The 13234-nt window shown below is 36.4% G+C and overlaps 1 protein-coding gene across 2 annotated transcripts in view; it reads right to left on the minus strand.

Moving 5' to 3' along the window:
* LOC105209941 (frizzled) overlaps positions 1 to 13234 on the minus strand; it is a 165906-nt gene that overhangs the window by 95136 nt on the left and 57536 nt on the right. For both annotated transcript variants that reach the window (XM_011180615.3, XM_054228509.1), the window contains exons 3-4: positions 5315 to 5509; positions 4649 to 4874 (exon numbers count right to left, since the gene is read on the minus strand). In XM_011180615.3, the coding sequence (XP_011178917.1) occupies positions 4649 to 4874; positions 5315 to 5509 (421 nt within the window). The remainder of the gene's footprint in view (positions 1 to 4648; positions 4875 to 5314; positions 5510 to 13234) is intronic.

The raw sequence follows: 13234 nt of genomic DNA on the forward strand, positions 1-13234 counted from the left end.
TGTCATTAGGTGCTGAGGGAATTGAAAATTTTTGTTTTACTGTAAATTATAGTCGGCGTTTGTTCACAGAAAGAAATGTAATTGATTAATAGTCTGAGCCGTTGGCAAAACTTGAAAGCAATAAATAGAAAAGATATTAAGCGGAAAGGCAATACAAAGTAAATGGAAGTTTATAAAAACATAGATTTGACTACTCTGAGATAGATAGAAAAAACTTAAAGAAGCGTATGCCCTCCCAGAAACCAAACTCTTGGACTCTTTCCTCTGAAGATTTGAAAACTTACTGCATTAAAATGTAAATAAACTTTATATGAGTAAACCCGACACTATATTCGAGACTCTTAGTCAGAATCCCTAGAAACCACAATCTTTTTTTGTAAACTTTTGTCCGAAGCTATCGAAAGGAAACTCCAATATGGTTTCTAGATTTCTGTTTGAAGATTTTAGCACCGACGCTTAGCAGTCAAAGCAGGCTTAATAGCAATGTTCTTCGAGCTTGAACGTTACTAGTTAAAAAAATAACTCGGAGCATTTATAAGAAATATTTATGTAGGTTTCGAGTTCGGGCCTAATCTAATCAAATAACGGGACATCACTGTTCCCAATGGCCTTTTAGACATCTTGAAGGAAAAAATGGACGCTATAAATACATGTCTCATGAAGATTACTAAAAAAGAACTATAATATCTGTGACTTCATTAGTTTCTTGGGGATTGATATGAGATCACAATTCTAAGCTAAGCTATCAATACCAAAACGTTTCGCTATAATTCGTGGTAGTAGACTCTGAACGACTAATTGATGTATTTCGTTCGTGGTTATATTGAATTCTCAACAGGTTTATATAACAATAATGTTTTTTCATACAGAGACTTCTTCTAGAATAATTTTAGTTTAATAAGAATACACAAAAAACAAGCTTTAGCTCTTACAATAAATGCCTTTATTAAAGCTCGAATATAACTCTGACGAACGCCAGAATTTGCGCTCTTTGGTACCTTCTTAACCCACCCTTCTCAACTCGTATCATCAAACCTACTTTTACGCATTCGCGCTCATCACATTACAAACACATTTACGCCGAACCTTTAGCTAGTCTTTAGACCATATTAAGCTCATTTAAACCACATTAAACAATTTATAATGTGTTGGCGCGGAGCACAACGCGTTGCGGTAATTTAATGACTTTTGCCTTTTGGCCTACAAAGCGCAGAGAGCAGAAAAACAACTAGATCCCTAAAGCAAAAAAAAAAATTCAAGCCGCAACATAGAATAGCACAACAACAAAAATAAAATCTTTGCAAAATAAGTAACACACCTAAACAACAACAACAAAATCTAGACAGAACGGATTACTAAAGGCGTAACAACCGCCACGCGGAGAAAAAATCTAAATCACATAAAAACAGACTCAGATTACAACAGCATGGGCGAAAAATAAAAATACCGTAAAAAGATAAAAAATTTCATTGCGTACAGCCGAAGGTATTATATTACAGCAACAACGTGGCAATAAGCTATAAAAATTTCATAGCTAGAACAAGAACAATGTGGTAGCAAAAGCAAAAATAAAAAAATAAAGTAAAAAACAACAAAAAATATTTTTTAAAAAAGCCTACCGTGTAATCATTACCGCCACCGCCGCCACCATCACCAAAATGCTTCTATAATTATAATAAACATTACCATTTATCACAACCGAGCGCGCTGATAGCCGACTGACTTTGGCTACGGTTTTTGAGTTGGCCTTAAAGGCCAACGCATGCAAAGCTGGTCAATAAGCTATAAATGGTTTTCATACGTACGTTTTGTTGTTGTTGTAACTCAACTCAACTGATTGCCTCATTGGGTCTTTTGTCTATATTTGAGCATGCGAGTTCAACTCTTCAACCAATATACATATAGTCTATGTATCCACTGCTAGGTAGGCCCGCACATTACACATAATGACGGTCAAAAGATTACTTTTTTATGATAATTGAGTCGACGAGGTGATGGCAACAAATGTCAATATTTAATGACTCAATTGTTGCCATGATTGTTTGGCGGAAATTTAAGATTCCACATTATGTGGAGGCGGGCTGTCGGCGATGTGGTTTTCGGTACGCACAGCAAGTTGATAAACAGTTTAAAATACTTCAATGGAGAATGCTATAAAAATAATTCACTAAATTTGAAAATTGCTTGAGTTCGGATTTCATAGTTTTGTCATTAAATTATTTTAGATTAAAATCTACGACGATTGGTATAACAGAATAGACATGGAACTAGCAGAAACTAGAAAACCAATTGCTTAAGAATTCTTTTCCAAGAGAACGAACAAAATTGCTCTATAAAGAGAGAATGTAATCCATTTTAGAATACCTCGAACAAAATAGTTAGCAAAAAGCTCGGTTCTGATCTAAACAAAAGACTCAAGTTCAAGAGTTCCGCTCCATGTCAAAACACAGTTGTTCCAATTATCTCTATACTGGCCCTAAAAGAGTTCGAATCTCAGCTCCCTTTCTATGTTTTCCTCCATTATATACAAAATTTATTGAAGTACGTACTTTTTTATATAAGAAAGCTGGACACTGTCTCCAAATGCCTTATAATATATTCTCAATAAATATTCTTGTAAAAATTGTAGCTCATAAATAATTAGGAATATATAGCTAGTAATCAGAGGAACCTCATCGGACTAGGGGAAACTTAAAGTCAGTCTAAATACTAATAAACTAAATAGTCAGAGAAACTCACATCCTAACGAGCTTACTGATGGGGATTGTAGTTTCTTGGTTCTGACTCAAAGTTGCTCAGCAGACTTAAAAGACTGTTTTGAAATGGTTCTGTCTTTCTAAAACATTACTCACACAATTTTTGTTAAATAAAAGACACTCCCGAAATATGTTTCAAACAAGATCCAGAAAAATCTATCAATTCTATGAAAGAAGTATCTAATCAACAACCTGCTTCTCTTTGAAAGACATAGGAATCACATTTTCGATCAAAAGTGTGGTCAGTAAACGGACACAAAGCCACGGTAGCCTAATTGAACCCTAATATTGAACCAAATATACAATTGAAAAATATTTGTGAAAATAAATCTTAATTTTTCAGAAATTTAGAGTCTGCTGATACTTTTCTGAAAATCGGAAATGAATTTAATGGGATCTCACATTATAAAGCTAGAAGAAGTATTCAGAGGTCCGAGTTGCTGTGAGTACGTTCCTTTAGTGGAGAGATCGAAAGGATTGTAGTTTCTTGGTTATAACTCAGAGTTGCTCAGTTTCGAATATGGTTATGAAATATATTAGTACGGCTATAGTAGGGAATTATTTATAGTAGTACAGCGAGTATCTAGCCGAGAACAACGGTAGACCGCGGTTTATGTACTAAAAAGATTGTGCTGAGATGATTTTATCATTCATTAACATTACTCACACAATTTTCGTTAAATAAAAGACATTACTGAAATATTTCACAAACATGCTCCATAAAACATACAAATTCCATGAATGATGGATTCGAAAAATAGAGGAAAAATATTTTTGGTTAGAGCACGGACAAAGATCAGTCCGAAACCCACGGTAGGCTAATTGAAATCTTATTTTGAAACAAATATAGTAAATAGTATTTGTCTAGTTCCAGAAATTGAGTGTCTATGCAGTAGTTTTTCAAAAGTCTTCTGATACTTTTATGAAAATTTAAAAGGAATTTAATGGGATCTCATATTATTAAGCTATATGAAGGATTCAGAGGTCCGAGCAGCTTTGAGTACGTTCCTTTGGAGGAGAGAACGATACGAAACTTCAAGTATTGTATAACATTTTTGAAAATAATAAGGAAAATTACTTAAATCTGGTTGACTAACTAGTAGGCGGTCGAGAGCTGGGACTATTTGTGATAGTACAAGCGGAAAGTATAATGAAATTTGATAAAATTCTTTAGAGTATTTCGAGTGAAGAAGAGACAGGAAGAGTGAGAGCGAATGTTGGCGGAGAGAGAGAGAGATGTGAGTGAAAAAGTTAAAGTTAAATAATTCAATGATATTAGAACCATGGTCTCGGAACCAAGCCTTCAGAGAGTATTATAACTTCGTTAGATTTTTAGAATAATGATCATATTGACTGTATTTTACAGTACTCAATGGACCAATTTGTAGAAGAGTGATCTCCATACTATTTTTAAAACATTTTAGTCTAGAATAAAACCGAGGCTTTATTGAGTAAAAACCAATATTTCCATTCTTTATATCTGGAACTTGAAATAAATAAAAATTTCTCTTGCAAAATTAAAAATTCAAGTGATTCCTCAGTCAAAAGCGCAAACAATCAACTCGTCTCTTGTGTAAAATACACAGACGCCAATAAAAGCGCATTCAAAATTGCGCAACACTTAATTTCGACACAAATAGAGGCCATTTGCCAAATGATTTCCATAAATTTTTTTTGTTTACACAAAATGGTTTTCCATTTAATTTCGCATTGCATGCCACTAATGTTGTTGCCTTTTGTTATTATTGCACGTTTTTCTCCACGGTTTGTTGTGATTTTGTTTTATGTAAATACGCGCGTTGTACTTACATACAAAAGCGAAATCAAATTATTTGTGGTTATGTAAATACGAATGTATGTATGTATGTAAATGACAGCTTGGTTGCACTCACCTTCAACTTTGGCCAATGCCAGCACCGAAATTGTCTGCAACGCCGGTATCGCCCAAGCGACCAAATGAAATAAATGCGATTTATTTTCGATCGCCTCGTGACCCCATTTGAGGCCGGCAGCTAAAAACCAAGCGAACGCTAAGCATGACCACCAAGCGAAGGCGGCCATGCAACAGAAGTACAGCGCCATAAATAAAACCGTGCAAGCGGTGGTTTGGCGATGACCCTGCGGGCGAACAAAAATACCGTTATAATAAAAATGCTTTAATTATGGTAAGTGATGAAATATTATGCAAAAATGCTTATTAATAGTAAATATTTTGAGTGGAAATAAATTTTAGATATTAATCATTTGAGTGATTGGACTAATGGTTATTTCGAGCGCGATGTAATACTACAAAAGCGGGAAAGTAATTGCATAACTGTTTAATGTAATGGAAATATTTGTTATTGTGAATGTAGGTTAATAAAAATATGGATAAAAAAAATATTTTTTTAAATGGATGAAAATTTTACATTTTTTTGTGATAAAAAAATATAAAAAATTTATGAAATTGAAAATTTATTGAATTTTTTCTTTTAACAAAAAATATTATTTAAATAAATATTAATTATATTTATTTCCTCCACATTTCGTATTAATTTTTCCAACCCCCCCTCACTCACCTGCGTTATCGTCGACATCATCTGCAACCGTCCTAGACGCACTGGTGGCGGAAAGGGTTCACGACACGCCACCGAATCGCCCGCACCCAAACCGGCCACATACGCGCAACCGACGACGAGATAGCAAACGGCGAGAAAAACAATAGCACGCTCCGGATAGCGAAAACGCGACGAGTCAATGAGAAAGGTCAGCACCTAAACGTTGAAGAGGAAGAAAGAGAAAGAAAGAAAACGTGTGAGAACAACAGTTTAATTGTCTTATTAGAAATACATTCATGTTTTGTTATGCAATTAAAATGAACTACATGAGCATGAGTATTCATTTTAATAAACTAATGCATATTTGTTGGCAGTTAGACAAGCTAAATGACTAATGACTACAATTGTAATGAATCAGTTCTTTGTTATGGAGTTGAAGGCACGCGAGCCTCGGTAACATGTAACAGTTGTAATATTCTTTTGAGCTCTTTTTATCTTTCCCTTAAGATTATAGAGAGATTACAAGATGGAGAGATATTTATCAAACAAAACTGATAATTTTTTATGGACTAAATAAGACTAAATTGCTTAGAATACATTAAGTACAATTAGTCAGTCGATTAATTGGATTAAATTTGTGTACGAAACGATTTGACTAAATTCAAATAATTTAGCATTGAAGATAAGATTCCATTTAATTGCGTTAGATATATTAGATTATCATAGATTTATTATAGCTAGGCTTAATATAGAATACAACTTAGACTAGACTAGTAAAGAGTTTCTCAACAAGGCCGCTACAAAAGTAGGTCGATAGGAACAGCACACGACACCATATTGTTCCCCCCTCGAAATTATTAAAATTTACTACCGGAATTCGGAATCAGTGGCCTAAACTTTAAGGGCGCTATGTCCTATGTAACGATGAGGCTCATTTTTGACTGAAGGGCTAAGCAAAATATAAGTTATTGGTCAAGCAGCGATCCACATGTACTTCATGAGTTACCATTGCATCCCGAAAAAAAATTCGGTTTTGTGCGATTTATGGTCCGGCGGCGTCATTAGGACGTACTTCTTCCGTGATAATCAAGACCGACACATTACTGTGAATGGGAATGGCTACCGCTCAATGATAACCGAATATCGTTGGCCCTAATTGGATGATGAACAAAATGTGGTTCCAATTGGATGGCGTCACAAGCCACACAGCGAATGTCACAATCGATTTATTGAAGACCAAGTTTCGTTCACCAATCGAAATGGCTCAGTAAATTGACCGCCTCGGTCATGCGATTTGACGCCGTTAGACTATTTCCTGTGGGTCTATGTCAAGTCTATGGTCTATACCAACAAATCAGCGACGATTGATGAACTTCGTATGAACGTGAAATTGCAGCAGTATCGGCCGAATTATTCTTGAAAACCGTCGAAAATTGGGTTCAGTGTCTGGACTTCTGCAAGCGTGCCCTTGGTGTCCATGCACAGGAATAAAGAATTTCATTGATATAGCAAAAACAAAAAAAAAAAAAAAAAAAAACTTTTTAGCGCTCTTATTGAAAATCTCTTTAAAATACTAGAATCAATGAAGGTTTTCAAACCCTTCCTCGCTTTAGTTCTGGGTTCTGTCGCAGAAGATTTATGGGCAATAGTTAACTATAGTAGAATAAATAATTTGGTGATTATAAAGAACAAATGGAGGTTTCCTTTCGGACTCCATTGAGGCGTTTTTAATGAACTCAACCTCAGAGTTCTGGGGCTCGCATCGGAACAATGAAATATGAGCAGATTCAGGACCACTGAACTTCATAACAGAAAGAGTACTCCTGGACACACTTCATAGGCTATACTACCGGTTAAGAACTCGTCAAAATAAACCCCAATATGAAGTGGAAAACCAGCGGCGCAAGGAGGAAAAATATAAAAATGTGTTACTTAGATGACTTCGAGTCTTCTTTGCTAGAATTGGAACCCCATGAGGAATAAACATAATATAATTTTTGAATGTTACAGAAAGAGCTCTACAGAGCTCAAAGAAACATCTCACTGACTGTCTCTAATACCAAAACTGTAAAACACTTTTTAGAGATTTTAAAAATCGCTACAATAAAATTGGATTTGGAATAAATTCGGTATTTAACTTTTGATGGATTGGAATCAAATTTGTCGAATGGCAAATCAGTTACCAAAGTCTAAGCTCTGGGTGCTTAGAAGTTATAGGATTCGAGAAGTGAAGCACTTCAAATGACATGAACGATACCAAACAGTCTGGAACCAGAGGTTTGTAGAAGCCAACCTAAGAAAATTCAGACTCTGGCAGCGCGGTTAGTCGAAAGTCGAATGAGAAAGTCAAAAGAACTGATTTTGCAACAGTTCAAATGCAAAAGAAACGCAAGAAGATGTTTCTCTTCAGCAGATAATTGTTTTTTACGGTTTCCCTAACAAATACTGACTCTAATTTACAGGCTCATCTTCCTGTATATTAAACACTGCACATTTCTAGGCTAACAAATGCTAAATACTTCCTAAATTATGAACGTGAAATTACTACGGAAAGCATACGACCGTAAATTATACACTCCCAATCATCTGGCTTGCATAGACTCTTCAAGTTTTTTAATTAAGTTTGCAATTAAGAAATCTCGTTAAGTGTCGAATTTCACGCAAACATACAAGCATAGGCTTCAGTTTGTAATTTTTTACGCCGCTCATTTTCATACATATTACCAACATTACTAGGCAGACAGGCAGGTTCAACGGAGGACAATGCGGCAGGCTTTCGAGCGCTTGGTAGCGCCTTTACAAAAGCAACAACTGTAGATACATATATATTTTTATGAGCTGCGAGTGAGTGAGCTGCCGTGAGCAGTGAGCGTTCAGCAATCAGCAATGCAGTCAAAGTTGTCATTCATAGTCATTTCACTGATTGGTGACGGAGTTGACATTTGTTGCATGCAACGCGCGCACTCACACACACTTAACCTCTCTCTGTTTGAGGTGTATGAAATTATGCTTGCCGTCTGCCACTTTGTATGTGTTGAGGTGTTGCAGCTGAAGTTTGTCTTGCGGATAATGTACTCGTATGTAAGCATGTCATTTGGTTTTGTGGTTCCAATAGTTCCTGGTTCACTGTCGTTGTTGTTGTTGTGGTGCTACAGGATTTCATGCCACAAGATAACATTATCCACATAATGATCAACGGTAGTTAATGATGTTGTTGCACCCTATGAAGTAAGTTGCAAACATTGCATTTGTTGTTGCTGTCGCTTTTGTGTCGCCAACAGCATGCTTATCTCTCTCGCAGTTGGCGGTGTTGTCACCCATAGCAATGCCATCATCACACCACTATCGTAAAGTTGCTATTCTTTATCTGCGGTTGTTTGGTTGCAAAGTCTCCATTCGTCGCTTGTGGTTTTACTGCAATTCGTTTGTTTGAATGGGTTTGCCATGGCAATGGTGTAACATTTCGGTTGATGACTTTTCTTAATTACAAAACTAACCTCAAAGTTGCATTTTTTCTACCTTAGTCGCTTTTTGTATATTTTCTGCTTGTGTAACTGTATATTTATCGATTCTAATGCTGAGGACATGTCTTAAAGATAAAGGAACTTCAATGACAGGTTAAGTGACTACACCCGTAGAAGGATACGATTTCAGAGTTACTTAGTTCACCTATTTCGACCCATAAGTCTTTCTCTAGAACACTTCAGCAGGCGACTTCTAAGATGGCTAGGCTTCTGAAGTTTAGGTTAGATTAGTCTGATACCAGATGGAGTGCCCATGAATCGGAAAGGAGCTCCTTTGGTATCTTTAAGGCAGTTCGATCGGTATAGTAACACCTTCAAATTCGCATATCATATCTCGAATAAACTAATATCCGACTAGGTCCGACCATTCGGACGGCACTTATTTCGGTTCTGATAGTACTTAGACAACGGATCCTTAAAGTACGGCTAATGTATAACGGTAGAGCTTGCCAGACGAAGAACTCTCGGAATATTTTTCCCCATATGAAATCACTTTGAATTAGCTACGAAGCAACTCAATGAATGAAGGGAAAATTCAAACTTCTACAGCTTCTAAAACCGAGGATCGACAGAAGGTTTTGAAGTTGACAAAACCGCGACTCTTCATGCAGATATAAAGAGGACTGAGGAATAGCTACGACTGCACTCAGCAAATGGGAGGTTAACTTGATATACCAGGGTTTGGACGTCCCTCTAGCTACGGATCAACAGCCGGAACTTCAGAAGATCAAGGAAAGGTCGACTTCTAGGAATAATACCTCAGGTATATATTGAGAAAGTTCAAAATTTGTTTCCTATTTGTCTTCCCTAGAAAGAGAAGACATCAAAGCAATGTGGTTAATGGTTTTGGTGAGCATATAACCCACAGAATATGACAGCCTTCGAACCAACCTCCTCACAGGATGTAAGCCTCAACCTCCAATCTTCCACTTACACCCATAGTTATTCAAGTATCAAATATAATTATCTGCAAAACTACCTATGCTATGCGGTGCTATGTTATATCAAGCCACAACAACAAGTTTGGCGTCAGTTGGCTGTGCATTACAAGAGTTTTTCTGCGCTTGAAAGTGGAATGACTTTTGGAATATTGTTGAGGCTGAAGTTGAAGAAGTAGACTATTCATCAAATAAATCAACAACAACAACAGCAAACTACTAACGAAGTGAAGTCATCAAATAAAGCTTTTGTTTGTGAGTTATGTCGCTTGTTACTTGGTTTGGTGCACAAACACTGACACAAACACAAACAAAGACACTCTTACATTACATACGGTCATGCCTTCAAGATTAATTCAATGAAAATGACATCGTTAGTATGCGTAGCTCAGAGCTTGTTAGTTGTTCATTTTTCAATTTGTTAGTTTGACAACACATTTGACTTTTGCCAGTGCCATTCGGACATACGAACATATATACATATAGCTCTACTGACAAGGATTAATGATGTCTCATGTAGAATGGTCGCAGCAAACTACAGCACTCACTCTCGCATTTTTACTTTGCTGAAGTGTCACTTCAGTCTTTTTAGTTTATATTAATTTTTTTCATATTTTTTGTTGTAAGTTCCGCTGGTGATGTTGTCATAGTTGTCATAGTTGACATTTTGCTCTTTTGACAATAAATATGTTGTGATATTTTTGTCACAACGGAAGTGCACTAATTATGCCATTTTTCGCGCTTTCAGTTGCTTTCAACGCGTGTTATTGCCAATTTTCGCATGCAAATTGACAGCTGTCATTGCTGCGACCATTCACTTATGACAGCTGTCATTTTTCATTTGTCTAAAAGTCTACAATTCACAGTCACTTTATGCAAATTTAGATGTGAAAGTTGTGGCATATACGGGTACAGTTGTGTTTGAGAAAATGGCAGAATTTGGCAGAAAATATAGAGTTTCATTTATTTTAAGTTAAATATCATCGTTTGAGGTTAGGATTTTTTTTCTATGACTAACATTCTTGGAAAGCTTCAGAATTTGTTCTCAATAAGAGGTTTTTCCTTTTGTGAAGCAATACTGTAAGGTCCTCTTAATTAGATTAGCGCCTTTAAATGACGTTTTTTGCTTGAGTTACACAAAGACAGCTTATTTTGGTTCAAAAAGGTGTCACTGCATTGAGTCTAACTCTGGAAGCTTTCTGGAGCTAGAGTTATTCCCTACAAGTTTTAATCTAGATTAAGGTTCAAAGCAAATATGAAGATGAGCCAGTTTATACCATTCCGAACTACATAAAGCCTTCTGATGACAGTTTCTTATTAATCTAAGAAGCACATTGCAAAGAATTTCGATAATCTAGTTTAAGGATCATAAAAATATAGACATATCCGGTATGTTAGGTATATTTTGATGAAGTCTCCATGAGATATAACCAAGAAAAATCTTCGGAAGTTGTTTTTAAAAGACACTCTACCACATCTATCATTTCAAACGCTGGTCCGTTTTCAATGACAGAATATTCTAGTCTGATATCCACTATGGGCTAAGAATAATTGATTACGGAAGAACCTCCAGAAGCTTTATGATGCTGAAATGGTCTCTACTCAGAAAGACTTAATAGCTCTGAACAGTATTTTTCGGAAAATTATTATTTCTACCACCATAAATTATATTTGAACAAAAAAGAAGGGGCTATGGCTCATTGAAACAGGAGGTTCAAATACTACGACGCAGTCCTATTTTTCTGTCGTCAACTGTTTAGACATAAATGCCTCTTTCTTCATACAACAGTTCTCCTATAAGTTCTCTGTAAATTTAAGTATATTATGTTACAAGTAACTATGTGTTGCCTCATGCCCCACCATTGTTACTCAGCCGATTTTTATAGCTCCCAAAGAGTTGCTTACAATGAAATCAATTTGTTATTCCAAACACGCCACAAGTTGTGGCATAACAGTTTGTTGTTGCATTGTTTTGTCATTTCAATTTGTTGCCTGTAACTTTTTTTTTGAATACCTACGATTTACACACTGGGGAGCATAAGAAAATTGAATGGTGTATTTGTTCTAACATTTTTCTTTCATTTTTGTGTGAGAATTCGTCGGTGACTCTATTGTGTGAGTTCGAAAAATTTGAAATTATGTGGCAGCCGTAATGTTGATATTCAAAGCCTCACTAATCAAACTCTATACACAAACTGCTACTTGCCACAGGCGGTGGCAAGAATTTAGACTGCAATTAAATGGGCGAATACTGTAATATTTCAGTGAACAAATTATTTTGTTCGAAACCCAAGTGCCTAATGGTAGGCTGAACAGGTTTAATAGATTTATTTTTTTTACTAATGCCGGTAACGCCCGCACATTGTTATTCTATATATATGTATGTATGTGTGGCACGCATGTTCGTTGCCAAGTCGAGACATAAATTAAATTTAATTGTCATATCGGCTGTTGTAGTACAAATGTGTTGGCGTATGGTGCTAGGTAAACGGCGTGACGGGAGAGTATAGAAAAATTATACGAAATTAACATGCAAATGGCAAAAACAGCAAATAATTGTATAATCGTTACATTTTTTACCTTTTCTGATTTTATTTCAATTTATTTATTTTTACCTTTCAATGCTTTTGAAGCATGAGGCGTGAATTTGTACACCATTTAGTCGTTTTGCGATAAGCCAACAAACAGTTGTGTGCAGTAAAGTGGCAGTTATTCTAGGTCGAAAAATGATTTACATTTTGTAAGAAGTACTCGTAACAACCTTTAAATATTCAGAGATTTTATAATACTTGCTTTTAGTACCTTTCTTCTCAGGAACGTACTAACGTACTTGAACGCTTTCTTCCCCTAATCGGTCACGAAACGATCTGAATCATCCAAATGATTATTCTTAGGCAGATCTTTTCCTGACCTCAGCCCAGAACTGATCACAGAAACCTAAAAATGGTCGAAAGTTCTCATCTTAGGTTAGGATAGGTTTGTAGGCAGATCTCTGCAAAAACAGATCTCACCTAGACAGCCTGGCGCTTTCCATTGTGGTATCAATAAAACTCCCTGTGGATCAAAGACCTTTAAGATTCAGCAAAACCGATCTAGCCAATTCGCTAGGATCGCCGAAAAAGGGCCTTCCGAGGCATTTCAACCTCAGTCTGGCAAAAGCTGGACAATGATGAAGGAAATGCTTCGATGATTCCACCTCGCCTTCCTCCATACAGCTTTAACAACTTGCATCTACCACGATTCCAAGTCTCACAGCATGGTTATCCAATGTACAATGTCCAGTAAGTACACCAATGATTGCGCTGAGATGAACCTTGCCCAGAGAAAGCAGTTGAAAGGACCGGTTCCGCTCCACAAAGGGCCAAAAGGACCTCGCCACTGCACAAGTACTGGTAGTTGACCAGCGTTTGACAAGCTCATGCAAAGTCTGCATGTCCAGCGCTCTTGCGCAGGTGGACCATGGACTACCAACGCGCTCC

Source organism: Zeugodacus cucurbitae, chromosome 4, assembly GCF_028554725.1.
Source record: "Zeugodacus cucurbitae isolate PBARC_wt_2022May chromosome 4, idZeuCucr1.2, whole genome shotgun sequence".
In the NCBI taxonomy this organism is placed as follows: domain Eukaryota; kingdom Metazoa; phylum Arthropoda; class Insecta; order Diptera; family Tephritidae; genus Zeugodacus; species Zeugodacus cucurbitae.